Source organism: Mandrillus leucophaeus, unplaced genomic scaffold (assembly GCF_000951045.1).
Source record: "Mandrillus leucophaeus isolate KB7577 unplaced genomic scaffold, Mleu.le_1.0 Scaffold68, whole genome shotgun sequence".
NCBI classification, from domain to species: domain Eukaryota; kingdom Metazoa; phylum Chordata; class Mammalia; order Primates; family Cercopithecidae; genus Mandrillus; species Mandrillus leucophaeus.
Genome location: NW_012107363.1, coordinates 263,755 through 284,379, shown reverse-complemented (window position 1 = coordinate 284,379; position 20,625 = coordinate 263,755). Strand labels below are relative to the sequence as shown.

The 20,625-nt window shown below is 46.9% G+C and overlaps 1 protein-coding gene across 1 annotated transcript in view; it reads right to left on the bottom strand.

The window, feature by feature from the left end:
* EVC (Ellis van Creveld protein) overlaps positions 1 to 20,625 on the bottom strand; it is a 99,436-nt gene that overhangs the window by 71,588 nt on the left and 7,223 nt on the right. The window contains exons 4-7 of the mRNA XM_012002187.1: positions 12,809 to 12,934; positions 4,482 to 4,565; positions 2,206 to 2,438; positions 445 to 529 (exon numbers count right to left, since the gene is read on the bottom strand). Coding sequence (XP_011857577.1) covers positions 445 to 529; positions 2,206 to 2,438; positions 4,482 to 4,565; positions 12,809 to 12,934 — 528 coding nt within the window. The remainder of the gene's footprint in view (positions 1 to 444; positions 530 to 2,205; positions 2,439 to 4,481; positions 4,566 to 12,808; positions 12,935 to 20,625) is intronic.

Genomic DNA, 20,625 nt, shown 5'->3' with positions numbered 1-20,625 from the left:
ATAATGACACCCGCCCCTCTGGGTTGTGCTGAGGTTTAAGGGTGATACTCCTGTCCTGGGACCTAGCACACAGCAAGACTCAAGAACATTCATGTTCATAAATATTCTTATCATTATTATCATTCCTTCCAGAATATTATTCTCTTTTAAGTATCTCTTATCTCTATCTGCAGCAGGAGGTGTACCCCGGGAGGAGGCACGCATCTTTCTGCTGAGGCCCCTACAGCTCTGGTTAAAGTCAGGGCCATGCCCCACCAACAGGCATGAAGTGCTTTTCCATTGTGTGTCTGGATGCCTGACAGCGCTGCCTTCCCCCACCTCGCGGCGGCTCCGTTTCCACTGATGTCTGCCTCTCAAGGGTATCTGGGACTCACTGCACCCAGAGGCCCTGTGCCCCAGCTCCTGTCCCCATGAAAAGGAGGGAGTGCGAACATCTCCACCTACCATGTGCTTTTCCTGCCTCAGTGCTGTGTCCAAATGCAGCAGGTCTTTTAAGTGAAGGCTGTAGATACATAGGTCGATGTCTACGCTGCAAAATAAAATGAGAATCGGAAAAGACTTTCAGGGTATCAGAAATGATGAGTCAGGATATTGGCATGTCCCTAATCAGTGCAAGCCACAGCACACCCTGCCTCAGACTCTCATTCTGCAGCACGCTGAGGTCCTTACACTTACTCCAGGTCTATAAGAAGGGATCTAATGAGCTATTTGAAACCCACTAACGGCCAGAAGAGAACAGTTGGTATCAGAGACATAGCTGCCTGGGACTTCCAAGAGAAAACCAAAGGAGAGAGGGAACGGAGAGAAATAAAAATGACGTTTCCTCCTTTGAGTATTTTCTTAAAAAAATTTTTATTTACTTATCTTTTCAGAAACAGGGTTTTGCTCTGTCTCCCAGGCTGGAGTGCAGTGGTACAATCACAGCTCACTGCAGCCTCTACCTCCTGGGCTCAAGCAATCCTCCCTCCTCAGCCTCCTGAGTAGCCAGGACTACAGGCGTGTGCCACCATACCCTGTTGATTTTTGTATTTTATTTTAGAAAGGGGGTCTCACTATGTTGCCTAGGCTGTTCTTGAACTCCTGAGCTCAAGCAATCCACCCACCTTGGCCTCCCAAATGTTGGGATTACAGGCGTGAGCCACGGTGCCCAGCCTCAAGCATTTTCATGTCTATCATCACATGTCATCTTTCCTCAGTGCCTTAGCGGAGACATTCTCATGCCCATTTTACAGATGCAGAAACTGACTCAGGGAAGAGAGAATCAGAGAAATCAAGTGACCATCAGAGGGTCAGCGGGGGCAGATACACGGCAGAGTGTAAAAGTCTTTGACCTTTTTTCCCTTCAGGCAAATGCATTTTAAATGATGACTCTCCCACCCAAACCATTTCAAATCCTCTAAGTCCAAATGCTGAAAGAAAGCCATTCTAAGCCAGGCCTGGCCAATCCAAGAAGGCCCCTCTTTAATGAAGTCCCTTCTGCCTGGGCCACTTTCAGGCTCAAGGCGCTGAGCCCAGTCTTTTTACAGCAGCCCTGAGCAGAGGCCGTGCCCTGGCTCATCCCACACCTTGGATTCACGGAATTGTGGAGCAGAGAGAGGCCTGAGGCCTGGTGTGTGAACCTGCCAGCCCGAGTTTCTCCAGCCCCTACCATGTGCAGAGCCCTGTTCTGGGCTGGATCAAACCTGGCTCCGTCACTAACCGCTGTGTGACTAGCAAGTCATGCAACCTCTCTGCGTTTCCCTTTATTCTTTGTGAACTGGGGGAAATGACAGTACAAACTTCACAGGGGTATTAAAAGAAATTCATTCGTTCACTGATTAATACTTATTGATTGCTGAACCTGTCCCAGGCTGCCCCTCACTGGGCAAAATCCTCATGAGATCATCAATCCCTGTAAAGTGATTAGCACTCTGCCCACTTAATCAACTTCACCAGCGGCTAAGGGCATGCCAGTGATTAAATGAGGCCTCCTTGTCATCTCTCCTCAGGGATCAGGCCTGACTCCATAACTCCAGTGTTGGGCAACACAGCACAGGAAGTGACAAATGCATCTGGGGCTCCGACGGTGATGCTGGGTCACTGTGTGTCCCTGGCAGAGTCACTGAACCTCTCCGGGCCTCTGTTTCCTCCTCTGACAATGATGTGACTCCCTGGCCCACTCCAAGAGGACTGGAAGCCTCATCCTCCATCGCCCCCTCTCCTTACCTCTCACAAGCCAGCACCTCGGGGAAGGCGTTCACCCGGAGGAAGGTGCGGCTGAGAAACCTGTCATCGCTGGTGGCCGAGTGGACGCTGGATGAGGAGCTGCAGTCGTCCTTCTCACCCTGGCTCAGGCTCCCCAGGCTGCTGGAAGGGGAGGCCTCTACCGGCTGGTGCGGCAAAACAGCCTGCTTTAAGTTTTCATGCAGAGACGGGTTGGAGGAGCCATCGGCCAGAGGCTGGGGTGGCAGTAGGAAAGTCACACTCATTCCATGTGATGCCTCGGGGATTTGATCTAGTATTCATAATTCTACCAGTGACTCATGCTAGCCGCTCACAGGAAGGCCTGTCTGGAGGAGACTGGCCAGGGTGCCAGCAGATACCACAGAGCTTCCATCCCAGGTTCTGCCACACCCACATCCCAAAGGCCCGAATCACAGTTCACTTGTCCTCATGAGGTCAGCCCCTCTGCACCAGGCTCCTTCTCCTAAACTGCCAACCTGGATCTGTTCCCCGGACACCCAGCTGCACCCTCCTCCCAGCTGCCAACTCTGACTTCCTCCACAGCCAGCGCTTGCCCTGACCCAGTTCTCTCGCTGCTGTCCGACCCCCTGGCCTGCTCCCTCCATGAATCCTGCCAACCACCTGTCCTTCGCCTGCACAAAGCAGGAGTCACCCTCCTGTCCCCTGCCCACCAACGGGCTCCATGCTGCTAATCAAGAAGCTGGAGCACCATGCACACCAGGCCCACAGGGGGTCACAGCCTGGGGCCTGGCACGGCTAGAGGGCCCAGCAAATGTCAGCCTCCACCTCTGGCGGCCCAAGCTACACTGAAGTGGCTCTGGCTTAGACGCTCCTGGTCACTTCATAATTCTGGGCCTTTCCAGACTTTGGTCCCCCTGCCTGAAACACCCCCCATTTGTTGTTTGCTGGGTGGAAGTGTCCCTCCCTCCAGGTATGGATTTCGGACACCGTACTGGCTCCACAGGTCCCTGGGCGTCTGCCTCTTGTCTGTTTCATCACATACTGTCCTGCATTCTCACCCAGGCAGTGAGGGCCTCCAGGGTGGGGCTGACGCTCTGCTGACCACGGCGTGATCCCCAGGGCCCATGCAGGGCCTACCCAGAGGATGCAGCAATGCCCTTTATCCACCCACCCGTCCCACCCTTCAACCATGTGAAGGACGTGGTTTCCAATGTGGGTTCCAGGGAACAGTTCCATGAGCCAGTTACTGCTCACCACAAAGGTTCCATGGAAAAATTAGTTCGGGAAAGCCTGTGTTAAACAAGGTAACATATTCCTTTGGTGCAGGAATTCTCAGAACCTTCAACAGGCTTTGGCTGTCTTCAAAAGCAAATAATAATTGAAAGATCCTAACATGTTCTGAGTGCTTAGATGTTGTGTGCTGTTCTGAGCCCTTATGTATGTTATCCTGTGTAACACAAAACAACTGGGCAAGGCAGGCGCACCATCATCCCCATTTCACAGATAAAGAGACTGAGGCAGGAGAAGTCAGGAAGCACCACACAGTGAATGGCTGAGATGGGGTTAGGACTGAGTCGCTGTGACTCCAGAGCTTGTCATCCTGACCACCAAGAAGGCAAGCCACATTTTCCCAAACTTATTTCACTAGGAAACTTTTTTGCACAAAGCACCTCCCAGGTTGAGGGCTCCTGGAAGCACCATGGAAGGTGTAACCATAGCCAGGTGTTGGGGTCTGACTCAGGCTCTGCCACTTCCTGTCACATGACCTCAGGTCACTAGCCACTCTGGGCCTCAGTTTCGTTATGTGTAAAGTGGAGACAATATTATTTACCTGATAGGCATAACACCAAGTTGAACTGCCTAATGCATGACAAATACTTAGCATGACACTGGCCCTGTGCACGTAAGTGTTCAGTAAGTGTTTAGTCCAGGGCTCTGTGAATGAGGATTAGCGCTCAGAACTGAGTCGGTATCAGTGTTTGTATTAGTGTTAAAAAGGCAGAGAGGAAGCTGTCCTACTGTGCTGTCACCTCGTGTCCCTGGGGATACGAGGAACCACGAAACTTCCTTACCACGGTTACCATGGGTATGTCCTGCTCCTGATAACACTGCTGTAAGACAGATTAACCCTAAGTTTTGCTCCATTACAAAGCCTCAAAGCTATCCCTATTAAAACAACTTGCCATAAAACCCTCAAACAGGACCAAACATCGCACAGTGAATCCCCCCACTTTCCTCCCAATCTCTGGCACATGACGGAGTAACTGGCTTTCTACGATGGCGCTCAGGACTCTCACCCGGAACTTCTGATTGATGGGGTAGATGACTTTGGCCTTCAGGGCGAATGCTGTGATATTGCTGTTGGAAGGCGCCTCACATTCCTGGGAGGGAAAGACACAAACAGCATGGGAAACTTTCTGTAAAATGAAGGGTAAGTTGTCAAGTTTTTCCAAAATGCCACATCCCATTTGTAATAGCAGCCTCAGAAAGGGACGATGATAGGTATATTTAGATTCATGTTAGCTCTTCCTTGCCAGAAGGAAAATGAATGGATGGGTGGACAAACAGATGGATGGATAGATGGATAGATGGGTGAATGAATGGGTGGGTGGGCAGATGGATAGATGGGTGGATGGATGGATAGGTAGACAGAAGAATAGATGGGTGGTTGGATGAAAGGATGGACAGACAGACAGATCGGTGAATGAAAAGGCAGAGAGATAGATGGGTGGATAAAAAAATAGATGGGTATATGGACAGATGGATGAACAGACAAATGCTATCAAAAGAAAATGGTACAATGTTCATTTAATTACAATTCTTCAGCTTTGGAAGAAATAAAGATTTGAATAACTTGAGAATAATTAACAAGAGAGTCTCCTAAGGAATTAGAAAAAGCAAACATACAAAATAATTTTAGCATTGCCAGGGGTATAAGCACATGCAGTCATATTCACACAAGAGTTGGGATTAGACCCTTAAACAAAAGGAAGTGGTTGGGCAAGTCTTCTAACTTCTCCGAACCTCAGTCTTGCCAGATAGTAAACCAGCAGCGTATCTGCCCTCGAGGACTACGTACACGAAGCACCCTGCTGAGTCACTAGAATGGAGAAGCAACTCATCAGTGGGCCGCTGTGCATAGTAGCACAAAAACCACTGTCAAATCCTGCTCAGCAATCACCTCTCCTGACTCATTAATAAGAAGCTGGATGGACTTATCCATGGCCTGCCCTATATCCCCACATCCTCTGCATCTCTCTCCTGTTGGGTCATCCCCACCCCAGCCCTGCACTTTGTAAAGTCAGTGCTGAATCAATGCTTTGGAAACAACCAGATAGTGAATGAAGATAAGCAGACAGGCAAGCCTGGAGCCTGGCACTGCAGACTATGAGAAATCTCTACTGGGCAATTCTGAACACACCGATGGAAGAAAACTACATCTACGTCAATTCCAGTGCTTCTCAACCACATCTTGAAGAGTGAGCTCCATCACCAATGACCGATTTTCAATCACAAAGTTCACCTTGGAATAAGACACCCTATTGTGGGAAACACAGAAGGATTGATCACTTGCTCCTGATTTGGGGTGTTGACACAGCCTCCACTGAGCCAGAACTGTGACCTAGATAGGTCTCCAGGAAGAGCTGCATCGTGACGCCCTGTGAGCAACACGAGAGGGACACTCCACACCAGGGGCTCCTGTGCTTGTCATTTCTCTGTACCTTACAATTCACAAAAAGACTTGGGTGACAAGAATGGGGGAAGACTCTTCATTATACCTTATACAAAATTAATTCAAGATGGATTAAAGACTTAAATGTAAAACCCAAAACTATAAAAACCCTACAAGAAAATCTAGGCAATACCATTCAGGACACAGGCACAGGCAAAGATTTCATGACAAAAGCACCAAAAGCAATCACAACAAAAGCAAAAACTGACAAATGCGATCGAATTAAAGAGCTTCTGCACAGCAAAAGAAACTATCATCAGAGTGAAAGACAATCTACAGAAGTGGAAAACATTTTTGCAATCTATCCATCTGACAAGGGTCTAATATCCAGAGTCTACAAGGAACTTAAACAAATTTACAAGAATAAAACAACCCCATTAAAAAGTGGGCAAAGAACATGAACAGACACTTCTCAAAAGAAAACATTCATGCGGCTGACAAACATATGAAAAAAAGCTCAACATGGCTGATCATTAGAGAAATATAAATCAAAACCACAATGAGATACCATCTCATGCCAGTCAGAATGGCGATTATTAAAAAGTCAAGAAACAACAGATGCTGGTGAGGCTGCGGAAAAAAGGGAAACTTTTACACTGTTGGTGGGAGTGTAAATTAGTTCAACCATTGTGGAAGACAGAATGGCGATTCCTCAAAGACCCAGAAGCAGAAATGCCATTTGTCCCAGCAATCCTATTACCGGGTATCTATCCAAAGGAATAGAAATCATTCTATTATAAAGATACATGCACGTGTATATTTATTGCAGCACTATTCACAATAGCAAAGACATGGAATCAGCCCAAAAGCCCATCCATGATAGACTGGGTAAAGAAAATGTGGTACATATACACTATGGAATACTATGCAGTCATAAAAAGGAACAAGATCATGTCCTTTGCAGGGGCATAGATGGAGCTGGAAGCCATTATCCTCAGCAAACTAACACAGGAACAGAAAATCAAACACCGCATGTTCTCACTTACAAGTAGAAGCTGGACAGTGAGAACACATACACACACTGGGTCAGGGGAACAACACACACTGGGGCCTGTGAGGGGGTGAGGAGAGGGAGAGCATCAGGAAGAATAGCTAATGGATACTGGGCTTAACACCTAGGTGATGGGATGATCTGTGCAGCAAACCACTATGGCACATGTACCATAGGTTTACCTATGTAACAAACATGCACATCCTGCACGTGTACCCCAGAACTTAAAATAAAAGTTGAAGAAAAGGTTTTAAGAAGTAAAAAAAAAAAACTAACAGGGAAGACCACCAACATACGCTACCTCCCTAAGCTTCCAAGGACCCTGCCACAGAGGTCACTGTCTCCACTTCCAGACAGAGAAAATGAGTCACAGAGAGGTGAAGCCACATACCCAAGGCCACACAGCTAATCATCGCTAGAACCGGGATCTGAACTCAGCTTTGCTGGCCCCAGGTCTGCCCTCTTTAGCCGATGCCAAGCTGGCTCTGTCAACATGATGCAAATAACAGCAAGAGTAAGTGCCATGAAGTTTAAAAGGAAGTGGGGGTTCGTAGAGAAGGTCCCTGGGCTTGGCTTCACCGTGTTCAGGAACCTACATCAGATACTGAGGCACTGCACACGCCCATATCCCAAGTCCCCACATCCAACCGACCACCAATCAATCCCATCAACTTAACCTCCTAAATCTCTCTGTAATCCATGGCCCTGGCCTATGCCTCCAGCATATTTACCCTGAAGGGCTGCAATCACTTCCTAACCAGCTCCTCATCCATGTATTGAGGGTCTACCGTGTCCAGCCACCTTATGCATGTTTGCCCATCTAATTGTCACACATCAGTCAGCTTGGGGAGGTGGGGACTATTATTATCACGCCCACCTTATGGTGCTGCGAACTGAGGATCAGAGGTTAACGCCTTCCAATTCATTCTCCACGTGGGAATCAAATGATTCTTTTTTTTTTTTTTTGAGACTCCATCACCCAGGCTGCAGTGCAGTGGCACGATCTGGGCTCACTGCAACCTCCGCCTCCCGGGTTCACGCCATTCTCCTGCCTCAGCCTCCCAAGTAGCCGGGACTACAGGCGCCCGCCACCACGCCTGGCTAATTTTTTGTATTTTAGTAGAGACAGAGTTTCACCATGTTAGCTAGGATGGTTTCAATCTCCTGACCTCGTGATCCGCCGGCCTCGGCCACCCAAAGTGCTGGGATTACAGGCGTGAGCCACCGCGCCTGGCCCGAATGATCTTTTTAAGCATGAATTTCCATTGATGCACCTCTTAAAACCCTTCTTGGCCTCCCTCTGACCTGAGGGTACAGAGCCTGGCCTGCTCTCAGTCCCCTGCATTCTGGCCCACTTTCTGCTTGAAGTTTTGTCAGTGAATAAGGAATGGCAGGAAGATGGAAAAGGCTGAACTCAGGACTAATTTGCAGGGTCCACTGCAAAATGAAAATGAGGATTCTTATGTAATAATGATTAAGAATTTCAAGACAGTGACAGCAGAGTCCACCAGCCAAGAGGGGGCCTATCTGAGCATGGTCCCTGTGACCTCACAGGTCACACCCAGGACAGCAGCAATGGCTGACTATCCAGGGGAGACACATTTGCTCAAGGGAAAGATTCAAAAGCAAAAGGGCCCTGTGCATTTTTAAACTTCCTACAAACAGGGGAGAAAAGAAAGGACAAAGAAAAGGGTGACCATGATAGAAAAGCAAAATCCCTGCTTCCCAGGGGTTTACCTTCAAGGGGGGAATACAAAACAAAAATGTAATTATGAAAAGGAAAGGGCCGGGCGCAGTGGCTCGCACCTGTAATCCCAGCACTTTGGGAGGCCAAGGTGGGCAGATCATGAGATCAGGAGTTCAAGACCAGCCTGACCAACATGGTTGAAACTCCGTCTCTACTAAAAATACAAAAATTAGCTGGGTGTGGTGGCGCACACCTGTAATCCCAGGTACTCAGGAGGCTGAGGCAGGAGACTCACTTGAATCCGGGAGGTGGAGGTTGCAGGGAGCTGAGATCGCATCACTGTACTCCAGCCTGGGCAAGAGAGTGAGATTTCATCTCAAACAAAAAAAAAAGAAGGAAAGGATGTTGGTGCAGGGCGCAGCACCTGGGGATGGAGGAGTCGGGAAGTGGGCATCAGACACACACCCTGGCTGGCAGGAAGGCTCCACCTGATCTGTCTACCTGTAGACTGCAACCCCTGCAGGGCCAGCCCAAGGACAGTCATGGTCTTTGCCAGGGGATGAAGGATGCAGGAGCATGTGACACACGAAATCAGGGAAGGAGCAGGCTCTGCTACCTGAACAGGAGCCACCACCTTTAGTTTTTAAAAGCTCTCCTCATTAAGGTCAGGTGTCCTCCAAATTCCAAGAGTCTCCCCAGCCAAAGCAATACAATTATTTAGAAAATTGGTTGCAGCGAAATCTACAAGGTAAAACTTCCTCAGCTAGAGCAATGCAATTATTCAGCAAATTGGTTAAAGTATAATTGCAGGAAAGGAAAAGCCATTCCCGTCACCAATATAAAGGAGTTCTTTTCAGAGAATGCGTAAATGCATCCTAAAAGGCTCTACCCACTCTCCCTCCCTCCACAGCAAAGGAATGGGATGGAGAGACGGAGGCTGTGGAATAGCATGCCTCAGAGCCTTCTGGAATTTTCTGTTTGTTTTCAGCTGAGATGAGTTGTTCATTAAACAGAGGTCATCCAAGGCGTGGCAGGAACTACAAGGCCCTGGTTTTCTGTGCACTGGAGGACAAGAAAGTTATAGCTCAACCCACTGGGCCAAAGCAGCCCTGACCGCATATTTTGACAAGCTCAGTCTGCAGAAAGCAAGAGCATTCTGACAAGCCGGTCACTGGAACAAGCAGATCTTTCACTTAACCCTTGGTAATTATTAGCTTGATAATAGGCATCTGCTAGGTGTGGCTGAATAGTGAACAAGTAAGACATTACTAGGCAGAAAAAAATAACCTGACAGCAGGGTAGAAAGACTTAGGCCCCCCTGCAAACACTGATTCAGCACCCATTCTGTGGCAGGAACGGTCACACGCATTAACTCAGCCCTGGGTGACTCGGGGATGGCAGTGGGAGCACCACCACTGCTGTCATTTTAAATGAGAAACCTGAGGCTCAGACGGGTTATGCTTCCTGCCCAACATCACACAGCAAACATGTGGCAGAGCTGGGACTGGGTTCCAGGATTCTAGGTCCCAAAGCCAGCACTGTTTTCATCACATTCAAGGACACCCCATGTGTGAGCTGCGTTGTTTGTTTAACAGCTTTGAGATTTAATTCACATACCCTGCAGTTCATTCATGTAAAGCATAATATTTTATAGTTTTCAGTATCTTCAAATATGTGCAGCCATCACTATAGTCAACTTTATTTATTTATTTATTTATTTTGAGACAGAGTCTCGCTCTGTCACTTAAGCTGGAGTGCAGTGGTACAATCTTGGCTCACAGCAACCTCTGCCTCCTGGGTTCAAGCAATTCTCCTGCCTCAGCCTCCCAAGTAGCTAGGACTACAGGCACACCTGACCATGCCCAGCTGATTTTTGTATTTTTAGTAGAGATGGGGTTTCACCATGTTGGCCAGGCTGGTCTCGAACTCCTGACCTTAAGTGTCTGCCCGTCTCAGCCTCCCAAAGTGCTGGGATTACAGGCGTGAGCCACCATGCCCAGCCTATAGTCAACCTAAAACATTCTCATGGCATCAAAGAGAAACCCGGTCCTCTTTTGCTGTCACCCCATCCCTCCCCTTCCTCTGCCCCAGCCCCCGGAAACCACTAATCTACTTTTGTCTGTATAAATCTTCCTGTTCTAGACATTTCACAGGGATGGAATCCTATAACATGTGGTCTTTTGTGAGTGGCATCTTTCATTTAGCATGTTTTCCAGGTTCATCCAGGTTGTAGCATGGATCAGCCCCTCATTTTATTTTATGGCCAAATAACCTTCCAATGTCTGCATATATCACATTTTATTTTTCCAGTTTTTCTATTGGGGTTGTTTCCACATTTTGGCTATTGTGAATAGTGTTGCTTTGAACATCTGTGTACAAGTTTTTGGGTGGACATCTGTTTTCACATCTATCAGCACATTCTAGTAGAGTGAGAGAGGGACAGGGGCAGAGCAGTAGAGAGAGAGATGAGCGGAAGAGAGACACAGAGACAGGGAGATGCCGTGTACCTGCAGCTCACACACTGCCATAAAGACACACACAGAAAGACCCACAGAGACACGTGAGAGAGTGATGGACTGGGACATACACAGACACATGTGGAGAGGCAAGCACACGGTGTCAGAGACAGCACAGGGCACATCCAAATAGGGGCTCAGTCGGTGTTTGTAGGGAGGCCTAAGTCTTTCTACCCCGCTGTAAAGTTAACTCATATTTTCCTGCCTAGTAATGTCTTACCTGTTCACTATTCGGCTACACCTAGCAGATACCCATTATCAAGCTAACAATTACCAAGGGTAAAGTTAAAGATCTGCTTGTTCCAGTCTCATCTCCTGCAAGCCATGTCCCAGGATAGCAGCAGAGGCTTGCCCATCTCTCCCCGGCTCCACGCTGGCTGAGAGCAGGGCAGTGGCCCCCTCCACAGGATCCCGCCAGCCAGGGAGGGAGATGCAGGGCTGATGCAAAAGCTGATTGTTCAGAGTAACTAGAAGCTGAGCCCTACTGACTTTGGACCTTTGGGGAAATCCGTTTTTAAATCCCCAGCCCACTTTCTTCTGTGGTAAGCTGAGGCTGCGGAACAGGATGGAACAGGTTGGAAAGGGGCAGAGGCTAGGAGTCAGGTGTGCAGTCGTAGCACTCCCGAGCAGGGGCCCGGCAAACTCAAGGACAAATATCAGCTTGGCTACTCTCCAGCTGCAGGACTCAGGAGAGTAGCCTACCTCTGAGCCTCGGCTTCCTCATCTGGAAAACGGGAATATAACTCAGATCAGCCTCACGTGGCTGCTGAGAGAAGGGCACGAGATCACTCACATGAGTGTTGGCATCACTCACAGGTGAAAGGTGTAAACTGCCTGGCATGAGTAGATGCTAAAAAATAATACTAGTTCATTCTCTCCCCTTATCCCAGAAGACGAAGCCTGCAGTACTTTCTAGGGGACAAGGAGGTGACAAGAAATGTCACATCCTCTCCACCCACGGGGCTCACCCAGAAAGCGATGTTCTGTGGATAGAGTAAGGGTTCCAGGAAGGCAGGAGCAAAGAGAATTTTTTTAACATCTCTTCCAGAGGCCCAGCACTCCCACTCCTAGAGATTTAATTAAAGGAAGTAAAATGAAATGAAAATAAGCAAACGTTTGCACCAACATTCATAGTAGGCTTATTCATCACAGCCAAATTCTAAAACCGGCCCAGTCCACCAATGACACACCCACCAAATGGAAAGCAATCAACAAAGCGTGGCACATGCACACAGTTGACTGCCACTGAGCAATAAAAACAGGGGAAGAATTGATATACACAACAAAAGGGAAACATCTCAAGGCATTCTGTGGAGGAAACACAGGCACGGAACAGCACAGTTCCATTTGCATAAGGTTCTAGAACCACAGAACCAACCAATGGAAATCCCACGCATGGGTGCCTCTGGAAGTGTGTGGGGGTGGGGAGTGACCAGAAAGGGGCACTAGAGGACTTGCTGGGTGATGAAAACATTCTCAGTGGGGATATTGGTTCTAAGGGGTGTGCAATTCTCAAAACTCATCAAACTGTAAAACCTAAAGTCTGCGCATTTGATTGTATGTAAATTATGCCTAAAAAAAGCAGCCCATTGGGAAACTATATCTGTCAGAGGCTTGTCTACGTGACACCTGGCTGCCAGGGGGACACCCCACCTCCCACATGTGCCTCCACAAACAAACACCAACACCGAGCTTACATCAACAGCTTCCTTGTCCTTTGACATCTGCACTTCTCTCTTCCTCCTCCTTGATGGGGAGCCAGTTTCCAAGGGGGTCTGCGCATTAGACTCCAAATTCTTGAGCAGATTTTGAGTGTCGTCTTTCTAAAACCCAAAGGTCAGGAGTTGGGGGTAGGTAGAAACACAACACTGAGGTCAGTTGGCCTAGTCCCCACCAAGACTTTTGCCAGTCAACTTCCCCAGTCCAGCGGCCACTTCTGCTCGCCTCTGTGCTTCTCAAGCTTGGTCCTCTGTGTGTAATGCCTCCCACCCTATGTGGGGTCTGCTACACATCCTTCAAGACTGCACAGGTCACCTTCCTGAGAAGTCCCCCTAAGGCCTCCAGGATGCCCCCATTTCAGTGCACCTTCAGGACTTGAGCCAAGATGCAGAGCAAAGCTTGTTCCATTTTTCTTCTAGGTTGGGACCCCCAGTGGACTGGGAGCTCCTTGGATTTAACAACAAAGCACGGGAAATGGCACATGCATATTAATGTTCCTGTTGATTTTGATCACTTCATTGAATGGTTTTTAAGAAAATATGTTAGGTGACCTTAAGTTATAGAGTAGTTTCTATTCTGAACTACAATGAGTGCTCATTATTTATGGATTCTGTATTTGCCAATTCCTGTACTTGCTAAAATTTATTTATAACCCCCAAACCAATGCTCATGGTGCTTTTACAGTTATTCATGGATACACACAGAGGATGAACAATCTGAGTTGCCCGGCATGCATGTGCTCAGTTGAGATGGAATAAGGTAGCACTCTGCCTTCTTATCTCTGCTCTCATGCTGTAAACATCCTTTTCATACTCTAGTAGCACAGTTTTTGCATTTCTGTGCTTTTTCTTGGTGACTTTACTGTTTAAAATAATCACCAAACACAGTGCAGAAGTGCTATCTAGTCTCCCAAAACACAAGAAAGCTATGGCATGCCCTCTGGAGAAATGGGTGTGTTACAGAAGCTTCATTCAGGTATGAGTTACAGTGCTGATGTCTGTGAGTCCAATGTTAATAAATTAAAAATATCTATCAAATAAGGTATCTTTAAACTGAAACACACATAGAACTATGCTACATATTGACTGGTTAATGGAAATGTTGTGACCAGAAGCTTGTAGGAACCTAACCCTGTTTCTCCCCTAGGAACAATGGTTCAGTGTTCACTAACGCTGTGTTCTCAGTGAGTTTACAGAACATAACTACCACAGATAAGGAGAATAGACGATATTTAAAATTCTGTTATCCTGGATACTTCTCAACTTCCTCTTTAATCACTAGCTGCTCATGAATATAATCTTTGAAGTAAAGAAATATCACCAGTTTGTCACTGAGTTAATCAGCTACTATTACTGAGCATCTGCTTTGTGTCAAGCCTTGTTCTAGGTACTGGGAATAGAGTAATGAACAAAATACACAGCCTCGGCTTTTGTGGCATTGACATTGCAGTGAGAGAAGAAAGATGCAAACAAATAAATGAAAAAATACATAGTAATTCAGGGACAATCGTGTTCTAGAGTAACAGTGGAGGGTGGGGGAATGAAGGATGATGGCAGACAAAGTCTCTTGGACAAAGTGGCATTTGAGAAGGAACTTAAAAGAAGTGAGGTCATCAGTCATTGAGATATCTCAGGGAGGAGTATTCTAGAGAGAGAGAACAGCAAGTGCAAAGGCCTTGAGGCAGGCCCATGTTGGGCATAGAGAGAAACCTGTGTAGATGCAGCAGTCTGGGGTGAGTCTTGGGGTAGATGATGAGGCCAGAGATTTGGGGGGTTGTTTACCAAGCATGGTTGGCCTGTACAAATGTCCTGCAAAGAAGAACCTAGTCAGATAGTCCTACAGTAAAGACATTGACGAAAAAAAAATACCGATCCCACAGAAGGAGCACCAGCATCACTTGAAAATGTCCAGAGGGTCACCAGCCATTTGAGGACAGACTCTAATACGAAAGATAAAATCCAAAACAAACAAAAGGAAAAAGCAAGCAGGGAACACACTACGCAAGGCAGAGAAAAAAAAACACCTTAAATAAACAACTAAAATATTATCAGAGAAATCAGAGAAGGTATTCCATTCATGAAATAAGAACAGGATAGAACATTCTCAGAACAAAGAAAGGACTCTTGAAAATTGAAAATATGAAAAACTCAATACAAGTACAAAGTTGAGAAACGTCTTTCTGACGGTAATGTAAAAAAGACAAAGAGATGGGAAGTGAGAGAGAAAGACTAAGATTGGAAGCCCAATTCAACCTAAAAAAATGATAGGAGTTCTTGGAAGAAGAGAACATACAAAAGGAAAAGAATCATCAAAGAAATCAAGAAAATGATTCTCTATCAAAAGGATGTTCCAAATGCCTGGCACCGTGGATGACAAGTGACTTTCACCAAGACCATCCTGGTGCAATTTTATTTATTAGGAGCAAAGGTAAAGGTTCTTTAAGATTCTACAGAGGAACAAAAGGAAAAGAGGTTTCATATAAAGTATCAAGGATCAGAATAGAATCAGTTTTCTCAACAGCAACCATGGAAATTACGAGATGAAGCAGAGTCCCCACCTTTTATGGGCCTGCAAATCCCCTGCCCTTAGCCTGGAAATAAAGGAAAATCCTGACTTTCTTCAAGGGAAATTATCAGCAACTTGATAAGCAAGAAGGTAATAGTAACTTAAAACAATAGCCAGGAAGTTAGAGTCAGGAGATGTTTGGTTTCCCTACAGAAATTAAAGATAACACTTAACATATGTCCTGAGTTGTTTTTCAGAAACCTGGACCCCCATCAAATGGATCCACTCAGAGGCTGAGGTCCTCTGCTGCCCCTTATCTGAGATCTGAACTCTGAGCACCATTCTTTGTTTGAAAGTTCTTCCTGGGGGGCACGGAGGAAGTCATGCCCAGGAGCCTGAGCTAATGTTCTTTTCTGCTGAACACACATTTTAAAACAAAGCTTCTCTTCCTTGACAAAATGCATATCAGAAAATCTTTGAATCTACCTCTGACCTACAAGCCTCCACTTCAAGATGTCCCGCCCTTTTAGGCCAAAACCAATTGTAACCTTCATGTACTGATTTACAATTTTGCCCATAACTTCTGCTTTCCTGAAATTTACCTACACCTTTAAAAACCCTCACGTGCAAGTCATTGGGGAGGTCAGGATTTGAGCATGAGCTGCCTAGTCCTCCTGGCTGGGTGCCCTGTGAATAAACACTTTCCTTTTTACCACTGCAAAACCTCAGTGTAGCTATCTGGTCTTACTGTGCAAGGTGAGTGGGACCCAGTTTGGTTCCACAACAGTTCTAAGACAACGGAGGCCGGATGCAGTGGCTCATCCCTGAAATTGCAGCACTTTGGGAGGCCGAGGTGGGAGGATCACGAGGTCAGGAGTTCAAGACCAGCCTGGCCAACATAGTGAAACCCCATCTCTACTGAAAATACAAGAATTAGCTGGGCATGGTGGCGCACGCCTGTTGTCCCAGCTACTTGGGAGGCTGAGGCAGAAGAATCACTTGAACCCAGGAAGTGGAGGTTGCATTGAGCCAAGATCGTACCACCGCACTCCAGCCTCAGTGACACAGTGAGACTCCATCTCAAAAAAAAAAAAAAAAAAAAAAAGACAATGGAAAAATGCCTTTGAAATTCTGGAGGAAAATTATTTCCAATCTAATTATTCTTACCAAATTAAGTATAAAGATAGAAGAATATATTTTCAGACACAGAAGTTCTCAAAAGAGTTGCATCCATCCCTTTTTGAAAAAGCTACTGAAGGATGTGCTCCCGGCATGCAAGGAAATTAGCTAATGAAAGGGGAGTGCAGGGGAATCCCTGAAACAGGATTCAACCCAGGAGAGACATGAGAAAGTCCCAGCATGATGAGTAGCTGCTTCTCAAACTTTAAGAACATGTAAATCACCAGGAGGGCTTATTAAACGCAGCTTGCTGGACCCAGAGATTCTCATTCAGTGAGTCTGGGGTACAGCCCAAGAATTTGCATTTCTATCAAGCTCCCCAAGATATTGATGCTGCTGGTCTGGTCCACACTTTAGAGAGCTGTCTAGAGAAGAACCAGCTCAAACTAGAGCTTGTCAGAATGTTTCCGGGAGAGATGTTTTTCTCAAGAAGATAAAATGGATCAAATATCTAAGTATTCAAATGTCTTGAACAGAAAGGCACATATATGGGGGACAGTTAAATGAATGATAAGTACACAGAATCTAAACAAATGAAAAAACCGAGGCCAGATGTGGTGGCTCATCTGTGATGAGCCTGTGATCCTGGCACTTTGGGAGGCAAAAGCAGGAGGACTGCTTGAGCCCAGGAGTTTGAGACCAGCCTGGGCAACATGGCAAAACCCCAACTCTACGAAAAACAGAAAAAAAAAAAAAATTAGCCAGGTATAGTGGTGCAAGTCTATAGTACCAGCTACTTGGGAGGCTGAGGTGAGAGGATCACCTGAGCCCAAGAGGTCAAGGCTACTGTGAACCGTGATCATGCTACTGCACTCCAGCCCGGGCAATAAAGTGAGACCCTATCTCAAACAAAACAAAAAACAAAAAAAGAGAATAACTATTAATTTCAGGAAAAACAAAATGTTGTGCAAGAAAAGAAGGTATTCATAACCATAACTGATCCTTAACTTACAGTAAATAATGTTTGCAGAATTGTAATAATGGAAACACTGAATACTAATTTAACCAAATTCCCCTATAATCTCCCTACCGGGAGGGTGGTAGTGGTGTTGGGAAGAGTGAACATCTTATGGAGGAGGGGAGGCAACAGAGCTAAGTCCTCTTCCTTTCCACATTGGAGGGTCAACGGCTATTACACACAGAAAAAAAAAAAAAAAAAAAGCAAGCAGCAGCAATATAGGCACGTTATTCAGAAATGGGAAGTACATTCTCAAAATAATCAGCTGAAGGAGTTAACAAGGCCACTGTCGAGAAGTAGAAAATGGGTGGGGCTACTGCTCCTTTTGAACTAATACTTTAAATTATGTGCATGAACAACTTCGATGTAAATAAAACAGGTTTAAAGATGAAATAAGTTAAAATAACAAAATAAAACAAAAACAGCAAAAGGAAAGCAGTGCAAGATAACACTGTGACTTGGAACAGAGGAGGAGAACGAGTGCCCAGAAAGCAGGGAAGTACCTGATCTAGCGTGGAAGGTCATGAAGACTTCCCTGGTTAATAAGGCGATCTCTCTGGGTCCTGAGGGCTGAGCAGGATGGAGTCTGAGAAAGGCCAGTGCAGGTGGAGAGAACAGATATACAGAAGTGCAGAGGTGACAGGGAACAGTGAGATGTCTTGAGTGGCTGGAGAGCAGGATGAGGCAAGTGGCTGGGCACGTGTGCGTTAGGATGGGTACTCTGGAGAAGGTAAGCCACTGTATGCACCATGCTAGAAAACTGGGTATTGTTTTATTATTTATTTATTTATTTATTTATTAGACGGAGTTTCATTCTTGTTGCCCAGGCTGGAGTGCAATGGCATGATCTCGGCTCACTGCAACCTCCACTTCCCGGGTTCAAGTGATTCTCTTGCCTTAGCCTCCCCAGTAGCTGGGATTATAGGCATGCACCACCATGCCTGGCTACTTTTGTATTTTTAGTAGAGACAGGGTATTCTCTATGTTGGTCAGACGGGTCTCTAATTTTTCTTTTTTCTTTTTTTTCTTTTTTTTTGAGACAGAGCCTTGCTGTGTCGCCCAGGCTGGAGTGCAATGGTACGATCTCGGCTCACTGTAACCTCTGCCTCCCAGGTTCCAGTGACTCTCCTGCCTGAGCCTCCTGAGTAGCTGGGATTACAGGCTCCTGCCACTATGCCAGCTAATTTTTGTAGTTTTAGTAGAGGCAGGGTTTCACCATGTTGGCCAGGCTGGTCTCAAACTCCTGACCTCAGTTGAACAGCCTGCCTTGGCCTCCCAAAGGGCTGGGATTACAGGCATGAGCCACAGCGCCTGGATGGGCATTATCTTTTGCAGGCAGCCAGGAGTCACTGGAGGTGTTTAATCAGGAGAGTCAAAATGTCTGATGTACATTTTATAAATAAAAAGTAGAGGGAGGAGACAGGAGGAAAAGAGTCTCATTAGAAAGAAGGTTGTTGCAAGGATCACATCAAACTGTAAGAAAATCCTATTAGTCCTACTTTGAGCCACAGACCTCTCAATGGCTGCCACCCTGGTCTGAGCCACCATCACCCTCAACTGACTAGCTGTGCAAACCCAGATGGCTTGGTTAATCCCGGTAAGCCTCAGCTGATTCAGCTAGGAAATAGGATACTAACCACCACCTCACTAGGTAGCAGACGCTTAAGGCTCTGGGTTTGGGGTTCAAACCAACTAGGGTTGAAATTCAGCCCCACTGTTTACTCATCATGGCACCTTGGTCAAATAACTTTGCAGAGCATCCACTGCCTCACTGTAAAGTGGGGATAATGGCAGTTCCTCCACCTCATGGGGTGGAGGATAAAGAACCAGATGTCTATAAACACTGCATAGGGCGCCCAGCAAAGTCTCTGTGTGCTGCTTCCCTTTCCCTCTCCATGCAACAAGCCAGCATCTCTTAGTGTCTCTTAATCACCAGCAGGATCTGACAACCCCCAATTCACCTACAAGCTTCTTGTATTATCTTAGTTTCAGCCCTGATCAGCTCTTTGCAATGTAATGCGTCCCATGAGTCACCACATTCTGAAAGAGCCTGTGCCTACATGGAACCCGCACAGGATCTGTCTCCTCTTCCCACGGGCCAGAAATGGGGGCAGCAAGACCATGCCATCTTGTTTCTGATCTCACAGACTTTACCCTCCTCCCCACCAAAGAGGCAGAAGCTGCAAGGATCTAAAATAGTGGCCATACCACTACTGGTGGAATGCCTGCCATATGCCAGGCGTTGCCATGCACAGCCAATTCCATGAGGGCCACTTGCATATGAAGCATCCACTGGTCTCCTTCAGGCAGCCACCCTGACCCTCATCCATGCAGAGTGGCTTTGGGGTTAGACACGGCTGTCACTTTAGTAAGCTACTTAACTCCTCTGTGCCTCAGTTTCCTCATCTGCAAAGCAGAGACATTCATGAAATCAACTCAAACTGTTGTGGAGATTCATTGAGATCAATTAGGCAGAGGGTCTAGTTCAGTGCCTGGTAAACAATCAGCACTCAATAAACGCTAGCATTGCCAGTGCTCCATCTCAGACTCCCCATGCGGTGTCACAACTGATAGTTCACTTGTAAACTTGCATCTCGTCGTTCTCCTTGAGGCTGTGAACCTCAAGCAGGCAAGGCAGCGTCTCTCCTGATCACGAATGTGGTCCCCAGGCCAGTGACTGGCTGTAGAAGATGCCCGAAAACTTTTACTGTGAAAAAACTTTTACTGATGAATGAAAAAATGAATGCCAATGTGGCGGCTGGAACTCAGGCCAGGCGACGTAACCCACACCAGAAGGATGGAAAAGGCAGAAGTAGGAATAGGCATTCAGGCGTGGGAGTCCCAGCAGCCCTTCTGTCCACCACAGTGAGCCGGGTCAGCATCCTGTCCAAACCCTTGGTGCTGCAGATAAGGAGACCGAGGCGTGGCGCGGATGGGCTGCTGTCTAGGATCACCCAACAGAGCGGGATGTAACAGGCACTGCAGGGGACCCCAGGTCAATGCCCTCTAGTCACCCCGCCACCTTCCTCCTGGAGCAGGAGAACCCGACGCCTGAGCAGTTGCGCGCGAAGTCCCCAATCAGGCTCAAGGAGTCACAGAGCCGGGTCTCCAGGTCCGCACGACAGAGAAGCTACGCGCCCCGCGCCCCGCCCC